This window comes from Tachyglossus aculeatus, chromosome 10, assembly GCF_015852505.1.
Source record: "Tachyglossus aculeatus isolate mTacAcu1 chromosome 10, mTacAcu1.pri, whole genome shotgun sequence".
Taxonomy (NCBI): domain Eukaryota; kingdom Metazoa; phylum Chordata; class Mammalia; order Monotremata; family Tachyglossidae; genus Tachyglossus; species Tachyglossus aculeatus.
This window is the reverse complement of record NC_052075.1, coordinates 48,463,908-48,476,863: the sequence shown is the minus strand read 5'-3', so window position 1 is coordinate 48,476,863 and position 12,956 is coordinate 48,463,908. Positions and strand designations below refer to the sequence as shown.

The window sequence follows — 12,956 nt, the reverse complement described above, 5'->3', positions numbered from 1 at the left end:
GGACAATGTGGAATCGAAGGCTGACGATGAATCGGCCCTGGACTTCAAAGGAATTTGATGTCTCGCTTGAACTGGGATTTAGGACTTTCTACGTACATTTCCTGAGCACCGATGAAGCGTCAGATCCATTATTCATTTATTCAGCTGCATTTGTTGAGCACTTACTGTGTGCGAAGCATTGAACTAAGCACTTGGGAGAGTACAATACCACAATAAACAGACACATTCCCTGCCCACCATGAGTGATCAGAGGCTCACCCTAGATAGCATTCTTGGTCACCAAACTCCCAACACAAATTAGGTGGACCAGCAAATTAACAGACTGTCAAAAAGAGCCAGCTGGAAACTGGGGATTTCTGAGCCAAAGCTCATCATGTGGAAACTAAGCGTTAATCTTCTTGAAGCACTTAGCATCTATCTGGCTTTCTGTCCAGGTCTGAGGCCCTGGACTGAGAGCCTGGGAGGACTTGGAGAATCCAGACGAAAGCAATGCCATAATTAAAGGGATGGAAATGGATCTTCTGAAAAAATGGTTTAGCCTGGAGGCAAGAAGGCTGAGAGGTTATTTAATAACAGACTTGGAGATTATGAATGGCAATGAGGCCAGCTGTCTCCAGTGAAAATAGAAGCAGAATGACGGGGCATGAACTGTAGCGGGAGAGAGAGCTGACATGAGGAAGTATTTTAGGCTGGGAAGAATGGTCAACAATGAGGCTGGGGCCGGGCCCTCTGTTTGCTTTCTGAGGAGGCATGGTGGGGGCACCCCATTCATTCACTCAGTCCTATTTATTGAGCACTTACTGTGTGCAAAGCACTGTACTAAGTAATTGGGAGAGTACAAAATAGCAATAAATAGACACATTACCTGCCCACCGTGGCTCAGTGGAAAGAGCCCGGGCTGAGGAGTCAGAGGTCATGGGTTCAAATCCCAGATCCGCCAACTGTCAGCTGTGTGACTTTGGGCAAGTTACTTCACTTCCCTGGGCTTCAGTTACCTCATTTGTAAAATGGGGATTAAGACTGTGAGCCCCCCGTGGGACAACCTGATCACCTTGTAAACTCCCCAGCGCTTAGAATCATGCTTTGCACATAGTAAGCACTTAATAAATGCCATTATTATTATTATTATTATTACCCCAGAAGGCAGAGGACACTTGGACATTTACCCTGGTTTGACACTTCTTGAACTTTCCAGAATGAAATGGAGAGCAGCACGCCCCCACCCCTCACCCCCAGAAGGCTACCTTGGTTGGGTTGCAGGAGTCTGCCCAGCCTGCTGGGTGGAGATCAGTAAGTGCTTCACAAATACCATTTTTTAATAATAATAATAATAATAACATTGGTATTTGTGAAGCGCTTACTGTGTGCCAAGCAATGTTTTAAGTGCTGGGGTAGATACAGGGTAATCAGGTTGTCCCACGTGGGGCTCACAGTCTTCATCCCCATTTTCCAGATGAGGTAACTGAGGCACAGAGAATTGAAGTGACTTGCCCAAGGTCACACAGCTGACAAGTTGCAGAGCCGGGATTAGAACCCACGATCTCTGACTCCCAAGCCCGTGCTCTTTCCACTAGGCCACACTGCTTCTGTGAGACTTGGGGATCTCTTTCACCACGGGGACCTCTGCTGATGGTCTTCCCCTCCTTTCTCCCCACCCCCTCGCCCACCCTTTTCTGGTTTTGAATTTTATCAATCTAGTCTGCTGTAGGGTCTGCATACATTTTCAAGTTCTTTCACAAGCCTCTGAACACCACACAACACTGTGTTCTAAAATGCTCATAATAAAAAATAGTACTAAAACCTCTCAGATTTCTAGAGCCACTCTTTTTCTAAGGAGTTTGAAGAGTCCCATAGTTCTGATTCCCTTCATCCTGAACCTGGGCTATTTCACCTGTCTCATCGTGGGAGGGAGTGTGGGATGGATCGCTTGGCTCTCCTCACTGTCCCGGCGAGAGGAGCTTGTCTGTCCAGATGAAAGAAGCGTTTCATTCATTCAATCATATTTATTGAGTGCTTACTGTGTGCAGAGCACTGTACTAAGCACTTGGGAAAGCACCATACAGCAATAAAGAGAGATAATCTCTACCCACAGCGAGCTCACAGTCTGGAGGGACTGTTTCCCTTCCACTGTTGACTGCTAAATCATCAGGGATTGTTGGAGGTCAAACGGGTCATCCCCCTGTCTCCCAGGAGGACTGTACTTAGCTAGAGGTGTTGCTTCTATCTGTAAGCATCTCAGGGGAAGGAATCTCTAGACCGTTAGCTTATTGTCGACAGGGAACATGTCCCCAACTCTGTTACATTGTCTTCCCCCCAAGTGTCTAGTACAGTGCTCTGCACACAGTAAGAACTCAATAAACACCATCGATTGACTCAGTTTTCTTTGAGACCAGCCCCGGGTCCTGTTGAGCACTGCTACAAGCCTTGCTAAACTGGTCATAGGCTTTGCAGAGGTCAAGCAATGGGGGCATAGAAGCAGCACGAAACATTCCCATCTTCTCCATTAATTATCACATCTTGTTTTCCCCTAGAACTTTGTCCGCCATCACTGGGTGCACCGGAGGCGGCAGGAGGGAAAATGCAAGCAGTGTGGTAAGGTAGGTGGTCAGACGGGCACCTGGGGACTTCTTTGGGGTTCTCCTCTGCCCGAGGGCCAGTGTCACTGGGGGAGGGAGTGGGCAACACAGCCCCTATCAGTCTGCTCAAAGGGTCGAGGCTGGTCTGGGGTCTAGGCCAGAAAAACACCGCGAGTCCTCTTGGCTTGGACCAACAGAGGCTGGTGTGTTGCGGTCTACAGACTTCATGGCGATAGCCTGTCTGGCTCTTCCACTAGCCCGCGGCCTCGGGGACTGACACCCCTATTGCCCCTCTAAGGTTGTGCTCTGTGGCTGCTCTTCAGTCCTGACCTCCCCCTCCAACCTCCCTTGCCAATCTCTGTTCGGTGGGATACCAGGAAGGTTGGGACGGTGGTTTGGGAGATGACCCATTCCTTGGGATCAATGGGAGCAGGGCAGGCTGGGGGCTACCTATGCCAGGGAACTGGGCGCTATGACCCTTCCACTTCTCGGATTGGCTCGGCCATAAGCCAGCGCCTGTGTCAATCAATCAATCAATCAATCGTATTTATTGAGCGCTTACTATGTGCAGAGCACTGTACTAAGCGCTTGGGAAGTACAAATTGGCAACACATAGAGACAGTCCCTACCCAACAGTGGGCTCACAGTCTAAAAGGGGGAGACAGAGAACAGAACCAAACATACCAACAAAATAAATAGGATAGAAATGTACAAGTAAAATAAATAAATAAATACATAAATAAATAAATTGAGTAATAAATATGTGTCGGAGTGTAGCCCAGTTCTTGGGGGGCCAGAGGGATCTGGGGTTCTCCAAGCTGGCAGGTAAGAAAAGCAAGTTGAGGATGGGACGCTCTCTGCCTTCAACAATATTTACTGAGAACTGCCACGTGCAGAGCATTGACTAAGCACTTGGGACATAGTGCTTAGCACATAGTGCTTACTATGTGCTTGGCACATAGTAAGCACTTAACAAATACCATCATTATTATGACAACTGGAAGTTTTAACATTTTTATAGCAGATGAAGAGAAGATTGAAATAGTTGACAATATTTGTCTCCTGGGATCAATAATCAATAATAAAGGAACTAGTAAGTCAAGAAATATGCTGAAGATTAATGTTAGGAAGAAGAGCCTGGAAACAGTCATGAAATGTGCTGAAGTAACAATTGCCACAAATATACTGATTGTCAATTCTATGCTGTTTCCAGTGATAATGTATATATGTTTGTACATATTTATTACTCTACTTATTTATTTATTTATTTTACTTGTACATATCTATTCTATTTTATTTTGTTAATATGTTTGGTTTTGTTCTGTGTCTCCCCCTTCTAGACTGTGAGCCCACTGTTGGGTAGGAACTATCTCCATATGTTGCCAACTTGTACTTCCCAAGCGCTTAGTACAGTGCTCTGCACAGAGTAAGCACTCAATAAATACGATTGATTGATTGATTGATTGGGAGAGCACAATAATAATAATGGCATTTATTAAGCGCTTACTGTGTGCAAAGCACTGTTCTAAGCCATGGGTAGGTTACAAAGTGATCAGGTTCATTCATTCATTTATTCAATTGTATTTATTGAGCACTTACTGTGTGTAGAGCACTGTACTAAGCGCTTGGGAAGTACAAGTTGGCAACACATAGAGACGGCCCCTACCCAACAACGGGCTCACAGTCTAGAAGACTGTCCCACGGGGGGCTCACGGTCTTAATCCCCATTTTACAGATGAGGTAACTGAGGCCCAGAGAAGTGAAGTGACTTGCCCCAAGTCACACAGCTGACAATTGGCAGAGCTGGGATTTGAACCCATGACCTCTGACTCCAAAGCCCGGGCTCTTTCCACTGAGCCAATAGGAGGACACAATCCCTGCTTCAAGAAGCTTCCAATCCAGCCGTAGAGGCTGGCACTAAATGGGAGGAAGAATGAAAAGTGGTCTGAGAAGCAGCGTGTCTTAGAGGAAAGACACAGGCATGGGAGTCATGGGGCCTGGGTTCTAATCCCAGCTCTGCCACATGTCTGCTGTGTGACCTTGTGGCAAGTCATTTAACTTCTCTGTGCTTCATCTGTATTTATTGAGTGCTTACTATGTGCAAAGCATTGTACTAAGTACTTGAGAGAGTACAATGCAACAGATTTGGCAGACACATTCCCTGCCCATGTCGAGTTTACAGTCTAGAGGGGGAGACAGACATTAATATGAATAAATAATTTATAATATATAATTTAAAGATATGTACATAAGTGCTGTGGGGGTTAAGACTGTGAGTCCCACTTGGGGCATGCACTGTTTTCCACATGATTATAAATAATAATAAGCAATAAAACAGAGCTCGTAGACACCTTCCCTGCCTACAATTATCTATATAATAATGACGGTATTTGTTAAGCGCTTACTATTTGCCAAGCACTGTTCTAAATACTGGGATAGATACAGGGTTATCAGGTTGTCCCACGTGGGGCTCATAGTCTATGTAAAATCCCCATTTTACAGATGAGGTAACTGAGGCCCAGAGAAGTTAAGTGACTTGCCCAAAGTCACACAGCTGACAAGTGGCGGAGGCAGGATTAGAACCCACGCCCTCTGACTCCCAAGCCCGTGCTCTTTCCTCTAAGCCACACTGCTTCATCACCCTCTAGACCGGCAGTTTGTTGTGGGCAGGGAATGTGTCTACCAACCCTTTTATATCGTACACTCCCAAGCGCTTAGTGCTTAGCACACTCTAAGTGCTCAATAAATACCATTGATTTACTGACTGAGTTTGCAGTCTAGAGGGGACCAGTTTTCCGCTTGTCTCCCCTTAGAGGATTGACCTGAGCCCTTTCCCTTCTAGGACTTGCAGGTTGGGTTGCAGGAGGAGGAAAATGTTCAGGACCCGTTCCCAACCAGGCTGATATCCCGAGTCAGTGACCTTGGGGTCGGGGGAGTCGGCTGACCACCGTGGGTGAGGGTTCTGGCGGTCCCAGGGGCCGCACAGGACTCTCTTCGGAGGCAGAAAAGAAGCAGATTGCTTTTCCTCGTGACACTTCTGTTGTCCCTCTTGTTGGACTTTGTTTATTAAAGACTCAGTTGGAGCCATATGGTCCTACCCCATAATAAAAAGAAAAGGCAAGCTGGAGAAAGGCCTAGAGGAAAATTAATCAACCAGTCAAGCAAATGGTATTTATTGAGTGCTTAGTAGGGGCGGAACGCTGTACTAGACACGTCCCCTGGACACAATGAGTTTATATTCTAGAGAAGTTGTGAATAAGCTGGATACTCTGAGAAGCAGCGTGGCTCAGTGGAAAGAGCCTGGGTTTTGGAGTCAGAGGTCATGGGTTCAAATCCCAGCTCCGCCAAATGTCAGCTGTGTGACTTTAGGCAAGTCACTTCACTTCTCTGTGCCTCAGTTCCCTCATCTGTAAAATGGGGATTAAGACTGTGAGCCCCACATGGGACAACCTGATTGCTTTGTAACCTCCCCAGCGCTTAGAACAGTGCTTTGCACCTAGTAAGTGCTTAATAAATGCCATTATTATTATTATTATTACTCCTTCTGTTTGAAATGCAACAACCATTTTAGGGGCTGCTGAGGTGTGCTTTTTTCCCCCAGTATTCCTAGGTTTTTGCAGCTGTGACTCCCCTCCCACCCCATAGAATTTTAAAGACATTTCCTGGATGTTTTGTATTTGTATTGGCTCTGAAGAAAAAAGGATGGCTATTTGCCCGGTTTTATACTGAGTGGTCTGGTTTTCAGGGAGGGGTCTGTCATTATGGTGCCAAACCACTTTAGATGTGGTATGTTTTTATCTTCAGCATCTAGTCACCCTCTTCCTCTGAGGGAGGCTCTAGTTGTAAAATAACCTTTCAGTGAGTCCTTCAAATCCAGAATGCTCCAGTCAGAGTGGCAGTGTAAGCTTGTTGTGGGCAGGGAGTGTGTCTGTCTATTGTTGTACTGTACTCTCCCAAGAGTTTAGTACAGTGCTCTACACACAGTAAGTGCTCAATAAATATGATTGAGTGGATGGGTATAACATGTCTGTGGCTTCTGAAGAAGCAGCATGGCCTAGTGGAAAGAGCATAGGACTGAGTGTCAGGATGCCTGGGTTGTATTCCCGCCTCCGTCACTTGCCTGCTGGATGGCCTTGGGCAAGTCACTTTACTTCTCTGGGCCTCTGTTTCCTCACCTGAAAAACTGGGTTTTCCACCCCGTTAGACTGGGAGCTCCATATGGAAGAGACTGTTCTGATCTGCTTGTATTGTTTCTGCCCCAGTGCTTCGCTTCTAGTAAATACTTAACAAATACCATAATAATGATGATTACAATTGTAATCACAGCCTTCCATCTTCCTACTCAAGCAGTGGTAATTATTGAGCATTTACCGTTGTGCAGAGCACTGTACTAAACACTTGGGAGAGTTGGTAGGCACCTTCCCTGCCCATGAGGGGCTTACAGCCTGGGGACTCCTAGGGAAAAGGAGATAATGTGGTCATTTAAACTGGAAGGCACTGATCACTCTGTCTCTGATAATAACAATAACAATAATAATAATAATAATGGCATTTGTTAAGCGCTTACTATGTGCAGGGCACTGTTCTAAGTGCTGGGGAGGGAATACAAGGTGATCAGGTGGTCCCACATGGAGTTCACAGTCTTAAACCCCATTTTACAGATGAGGGAACTGAGGCTCAGAGAAGTTAAGTGACTTGCCAAGGTCACACAGCAGACATGTGGCGGAGTTGGGATTAGAACCCTTGACCTCTGACTGACTCCCAAGCCCGGGCTTTTTCCACTGAGCCACGCAGCTTCGATGGCATTTGATGGCATTTATTAAGCACTTACTATGTGCCAAGCACTGTTCTAAGCACTGGGGAGGTTACAATAATAATAATTATAATAATAATAGCATTTATTAAGTGCTTACTATGTGCAAAGCACTGTTCTAAGCGCTGGAAAGGTTACAAGGTGATCAGGTTGCCCCATGGGGGGCTCACGTCTTCATCCTCATTTTACAGATGAGGGAACCGAGGCCCAGAGAAGTGACTTCCCCAAAGTCACACAGCTGACAATTGGTGGAGCTGGGATTTGAACCCACGACCTCTGACTCCAAATCCCGTGCTCTTCCCACTGAGCCACACTGCTTCTCCAAGTTTCTCTGATGAAACTTAAGCAGGACTAGGGAGTTAGAGCTGAACTGGAAGAGTTGGGGATTGGGGCCTGGTGGGTAAGGAGCTTTTCTTTGACCAGGTGATTGAGGGCACATGAGTATCAAAGGAAGCTGCCGCCTTAAAAAAACAAAATCAAAACCTCTCTTTCTCTCCTCCCAGGGGTTCCAGCAAAAGTTCTCCTTCCACAGTAAAGAGATTGTGGCCATCAGCTGCTCCTGGTGCAAACAGGCGGTAAGTGGGGGGAAACTTGCTGGGAGGGACACTGGGAATGGGAAGCCATGCAGCTGCAGGTCTCACAGCCGCTAATCAATCAATCAATGGTATTCATGGAGCATTTACTATGATGTGCAGAACACTGTTCTAAGTGCTTGGGAGAGTATAATGTAACAGAGTTAGCAGATGTGTTCCCTGCCCATAGGGATCTTACAGTATAGAGGGGAGACAGATGTCAATATGAATAAAGTAATTTATAATAAATTATTTAAGGACACATACACAACTAGATATGCCCACATGACCGGCTCATGGCGGGTGACCTCTATCTCAAAGAGATATGTCTATTTATTTATTTATTCTATTTATTTATTTATTCTATTTATTATTTATTTATTTTACTTGTACATATCTATTCTATTTATTTTATTTTGTTAGTATGTTTGGTTTTGTTCTCTGTCTCCCCCTTTTAGACTGTGAGCCCACTGTTGGGTAGGGACTGTCTCTATATGTTGCCGACTTGTACTTCCCAAGCGCTTAGTACAGTGCTCTGCACACAGTAAGTGCTCAATAAATACGATTGATTGATTGATTGATTGATTGATTGATTGATATGTCTCTGGTCACCTGGACCGGCTCTGGGACCAGGTGACCAGAGATATATCTCTTTGAGATAGAGGTGACCCGCCGTATTTCCAGAAAAAAAAAATATTTCCGGCCTTCCTCTTCTGAATTCCCCAGCCGCTCCTAATTTGGGTTGTTTTAAGGCTCCAGGCCCAGGACAAGTAGTCTGTTCCACACTCGTTGCTGGTCACTTGATGGGATGCAAGCGGATTGAGGCGTTTCCATCATCATCAGTGGGATTTACTGAGCAGTAACTGTGGGCATAGTACTGTACTAAGCACTTGGGAGAGTACAACTGAGTAGACACATTCCCTGCCCACAACAAGCTTACATGGCGATACAGTCTTCTAGACGGTGAGCCCACTGTTGGGTAGGGACCGTCTCTATATGTGCCAACTTGTACTTCCCAAGCACTTAGTACAGTGCTCTGCACACAGTAAGCGCTCAATAAATACGATTGAATGAATGAATGAATGAATGGCAATGCCCCCTGTCCCTGAGAGGTGTGGGTTGGGGAGGATGCCAAGTTCTGCTAGGCAGTGAAGTCATTTGCGGAAGCTGCCACCATTTTCTTGTCATTATTATCATTATTATTGTTGTTGCTGTTGTTGTATCTAAATCCTTACTATGTGTCACGCCCTGTTCTAAGCACTGAGATAGATTCAAGGACTCAGTCCTTACCCCATGTGGGACTCACCATCTATATAGGAGGGAGAACAGGCATTGAATCTCCATTTCACAGATGAGGAAACTAAGGCCCAGAGAAATGACTTGGCCAAGGTCATAGAGCCGACAATTGGCAGAGCCGGGATTAGAATCCAGGCCCGCGTCCTAGCCAAAAGGCCATGCTGCTCCTTGGAGATCTGTGAGGCGAATCCACTCTGGTCATCCCTTCAAGGAGGGTCCCGACTGGAGGGCTGACGGAGGCCGTGAGGGGACGGCAAGCAGGAGGTGTCTGGCCCTTGCTGATCCTGGCGTGTCCCGGTCCCTCGCTCATCGGCATCGGACACCCCCTTCACTCTGGGCTCCTCCCGCTTTCTCTCTTCCAGTTCCACAATAAGGTGACCTGCTTCATGTTACAGCACATCGAAGAGCCATGTTCACTGGGAGCCCACGCTGCCGTCATCATCCCGCCCACATGGATCATTAAGGTGAAGAAAAATCAGGTAACCGCATGCTGTCATTGGTCACTGATGCCAGGGGCCGTCCGGCCCCGTGAAACCATGGCTTCCCACACCCCTGTCAGTAGTTTCACCGACTCTGTTTGTCTCGGGCTGCGGCCCCTCATCCAGGAGCTCCCGCTGGAGCCGATCCGGCCGCGATATTCCATCTGCTTAATGGAAAGAGCATTTCTGTTCTCCTGGAGGAAAGAATCCAGGGACCCACATTGCCCGGTGACCCCACGTGTCTCTGACCTCAAATAGCTTGTGTCTCAACGGCAGCCTGCCATCATCTAACACTGCCGACCACATCAGTCAGTGTCCGCTACCCTCCTTTCTAGCCTGAACCCTGAACGCTAGCCATAGCTCTCATTAAAACCCAACTTCACCCTTGCCCTACCCATCCTGCTTTGATCCATGAGCATCCCCAGGCTCAACCGTTAATGTTTGGATTCTCCATCATTTGTAGTTAAGTTCTCTCCAGGGGTTCCCTAAGCGCCCTAGATGGGGCCAGGTAAGTCACGGACTGAGGATTGATTTCCTTCTCATCCATATGCTTTATTTTTTATGTTGTCATGGAGTAGCAGTTATTGGATGCCCATCTGGGGCAGTTATTGGCAGCCCATTTGCTGTTGGCTACTTCCGAAATGCTTTCTGTGATTTGGCTACCCCACTATCGACGCCTGGTCACATGTTGAGGTTACATGTTGGGGTTCCAGACCCCAGGGGAGAGACTGGGAACTTGGAAACTTCTCTAGGGGCTCTAGGACACCACAATAAATCTGGTTGAATTAAGTACTTTTAATGGACAATGGCAACCTTTCATCAGATGGTCCCAGCATCAAGTAACTTCGTCCCACTGACCCAGTGGAAGAAGTGGCTGAGAGATGGGGCCTGTGTGAGCTTGCTGGGATCTGATAAAATATAAACTGAAGCAGCATGGCCCAGTGGCTACAGCACAGGCCTAGAAGTCAGAAGGACCTGGGTTCTAATCCTGCCTTCCCCCTTGTCTGCTCTGTGACCTTGGGCCAGTCACTTCACTTCTATGGGCCTCAGTTCCCTTATCTGTAAAATGGGGATTAAGATTGTAAGCCCCATGTGGGACAGAGATTGTGCCCAACCTGATTAGCTTGTATCTTCCCCCAGTGCTTAGTAGAGTGACAGGCACATAGTATGTAGTTAACAAATACCATAAAAAAAGGCAATAAAGAAGGATGCCCCATTCATAACGTTCAAAACTTAAATGTGTGTTTGGTGCCATCTTATAGGCAAATTAAGCAATTGCCTAGGATTCTATAAGGCCAGAGGGGGCCATTTTCCAACTCCCAAGTCTTCCTTCCGCGTCCAGCTTCCCTTCCTTTGCTTCAGTTGATCCGAGCTGACCCTGCTGGTGGGTTTCATTGCCTGAAGATGCTTTACCCGTGGAAAGTGTCTATCCTGGGATGGCTCCTGGGGCCTTCCCACATTCCCCACCATGCCTCCCTAAAGGAAAAATGGGTAACAAGATAGACTGTAAGTTCGTTATGGGCAGGCAATAGCGTTTGCTAATTCTATTTTATTGTACTCTCACAAGCGCTTAGTGCAGTGCTCTGCACATAGTAAACACTCATTAAATGCGATTGACTGACTGTAAGCTCCTTATGGGCAGGGAACGCGTTTGCTAATTCTATTTTACTGTACTCTCACAAGCGCTTAGTGCAGTGCTCTGCACATAATAAACACATTAAATGCGATTGACTGTCAGCTCATTATGGGCAGGGAACGCGTTTGCTAATTCGATTTTGTTGTGCTCTCACAAGCACTTAGTGCAATGCTCTGCACATAGTAAACACTCATTAAATATGATTGACTGACTGTAAGCTCCTTATGGGCAGGGAACGTGTGTGCTAATGCTATTTTACTGTACTCTCACAAGCGCTTAGTGGAGTGCTCTGCACATAATGAACACTCATTAAATACAATTGATTGTAAACTCATTATGGGCAGGGAACGGGTTTGCTAATTCGATTTTATTGTACTCTCACAAGTGCTTAGCGCAGTGCTCTGCATATAATGAACACTCATTAAATACGATTGACTGTAAGCTCATTATGGGCAGGGAACACGTTTGCTAATTCGATTTTATTGTACTCTCACAAGCGCTTAGCGCAGTGCTCTGCACATAATAAACACTCATTAAATATGATTGACTGTAAGCTCATTATGGGCAGGAAACACATTTGCTAATTTTATTTTACTGTACTCTCACAAGCTCTTAGTGCAGTGCTCTGCACATAATAAACACTCATTAAATACGATTGACTGACTGTAAGCTCATTTTGGGCAGAGAACGTCTCTGTTAATTCTGTTGTACTTTCCCAAGAGTTTAGCACAGTGCTCTACACTTAATAAGCACTCAGTAAATACTGCTTGGGTTTGCCCAGGGACTTGGGTTTTCTGAGGTTCTCTACTCTCCGCCCCCAAGGTTGAGGCCCAGCAGAGGTTAAGGCAGGGATCCGGGAGGGGAGGATGAGGTGCAGACGGGACGAGTCTGGCAGGAACCCAGAGTGGGAGAAGAAGAAGAGAAATGGGCAGGGCCATTGGCGGGGGTACTGTTGATACCACGAAGAGGCTGTAATAATCACTGTGGTATTTATTAAGTGCTTAGTATGTGCCAGGCACTGTATTATTGCTGGAGAGGATACAGTCTCTGTCCCACATGGGGCCCACAGTCTTTATCCTCATTTTACAGATGAGGGAACAGAGGCATTGAGAAGTGAAGTGACTTGCCCAAGGCCACACAGCAGACAAATGGCAGATCCGGGATTAGAACCCATGACCTTCCAACTCCCAGGCCCGGGCTCTAACCACTATGCAATTCTGCTTCCTAGCTGAGCCTTGCCCAGTTCCTTGGCCTCGGAATTAGCCTTCTTCAGCTCCCAGATGGAGAAGCCTCCACTGTTTTTCCTTGCCCTTAGATCGTAAGCTCCTTAGTTCATTCATTCATTCATTCAATCATATTTACTGAGTGCAGAGCACTCTACTAAGCGCTTGGGAAGTACAAGTTGGCAACATATAGAGATGGTCCCTACCCAACAGTGGGTTAATTCTCTATTGTAATAAAAGTGGTGGTCTTTGTTAAGCACGTTTTATGTGCCAAACGCTATTCTAAATGCTGGGATAGATAGAAGGGAATCAGGTTGGACACATTCCCTGTTCCCCACTGAATTTATGGTCTATGACGAAG

General features: G+C 46.4%; 1 protein-coding gene across 4 annotated transcripts in view; it reads left to right on the top strand.

The window, feature by feature from the left end:
• Nucleotides 1–12,956, top strand: part of DGKI (diacylglycerol kinase iota) — a 240,066-nt gene that overhangs the window by 95,630 nt on the left and 131,480 nt on the right. For all 4 annotated transcript variants that reach the window (XM_038752352.1, XM_038752350.1, XM_038752351.1 and 1 more), the window contains exons 6-8: nucleotides 2,532–2,597; nucleotides 7,893–7,964; nucleotides 9,620–9,736. In XM_038752352.1, the coding sequence (XP_038608280.1) occupies nucleotides 2,532–2,597; nucleotides 7,893–7,964; nucleotides 9,620–9,736 (255 nt within the window). The remainder of the gene's footprint in view (nucleotides 1–2,531; nucleotides 2,598–7,892; nucleotides 7,965–9,619; nucleotides 9,737–12,956) is intronic.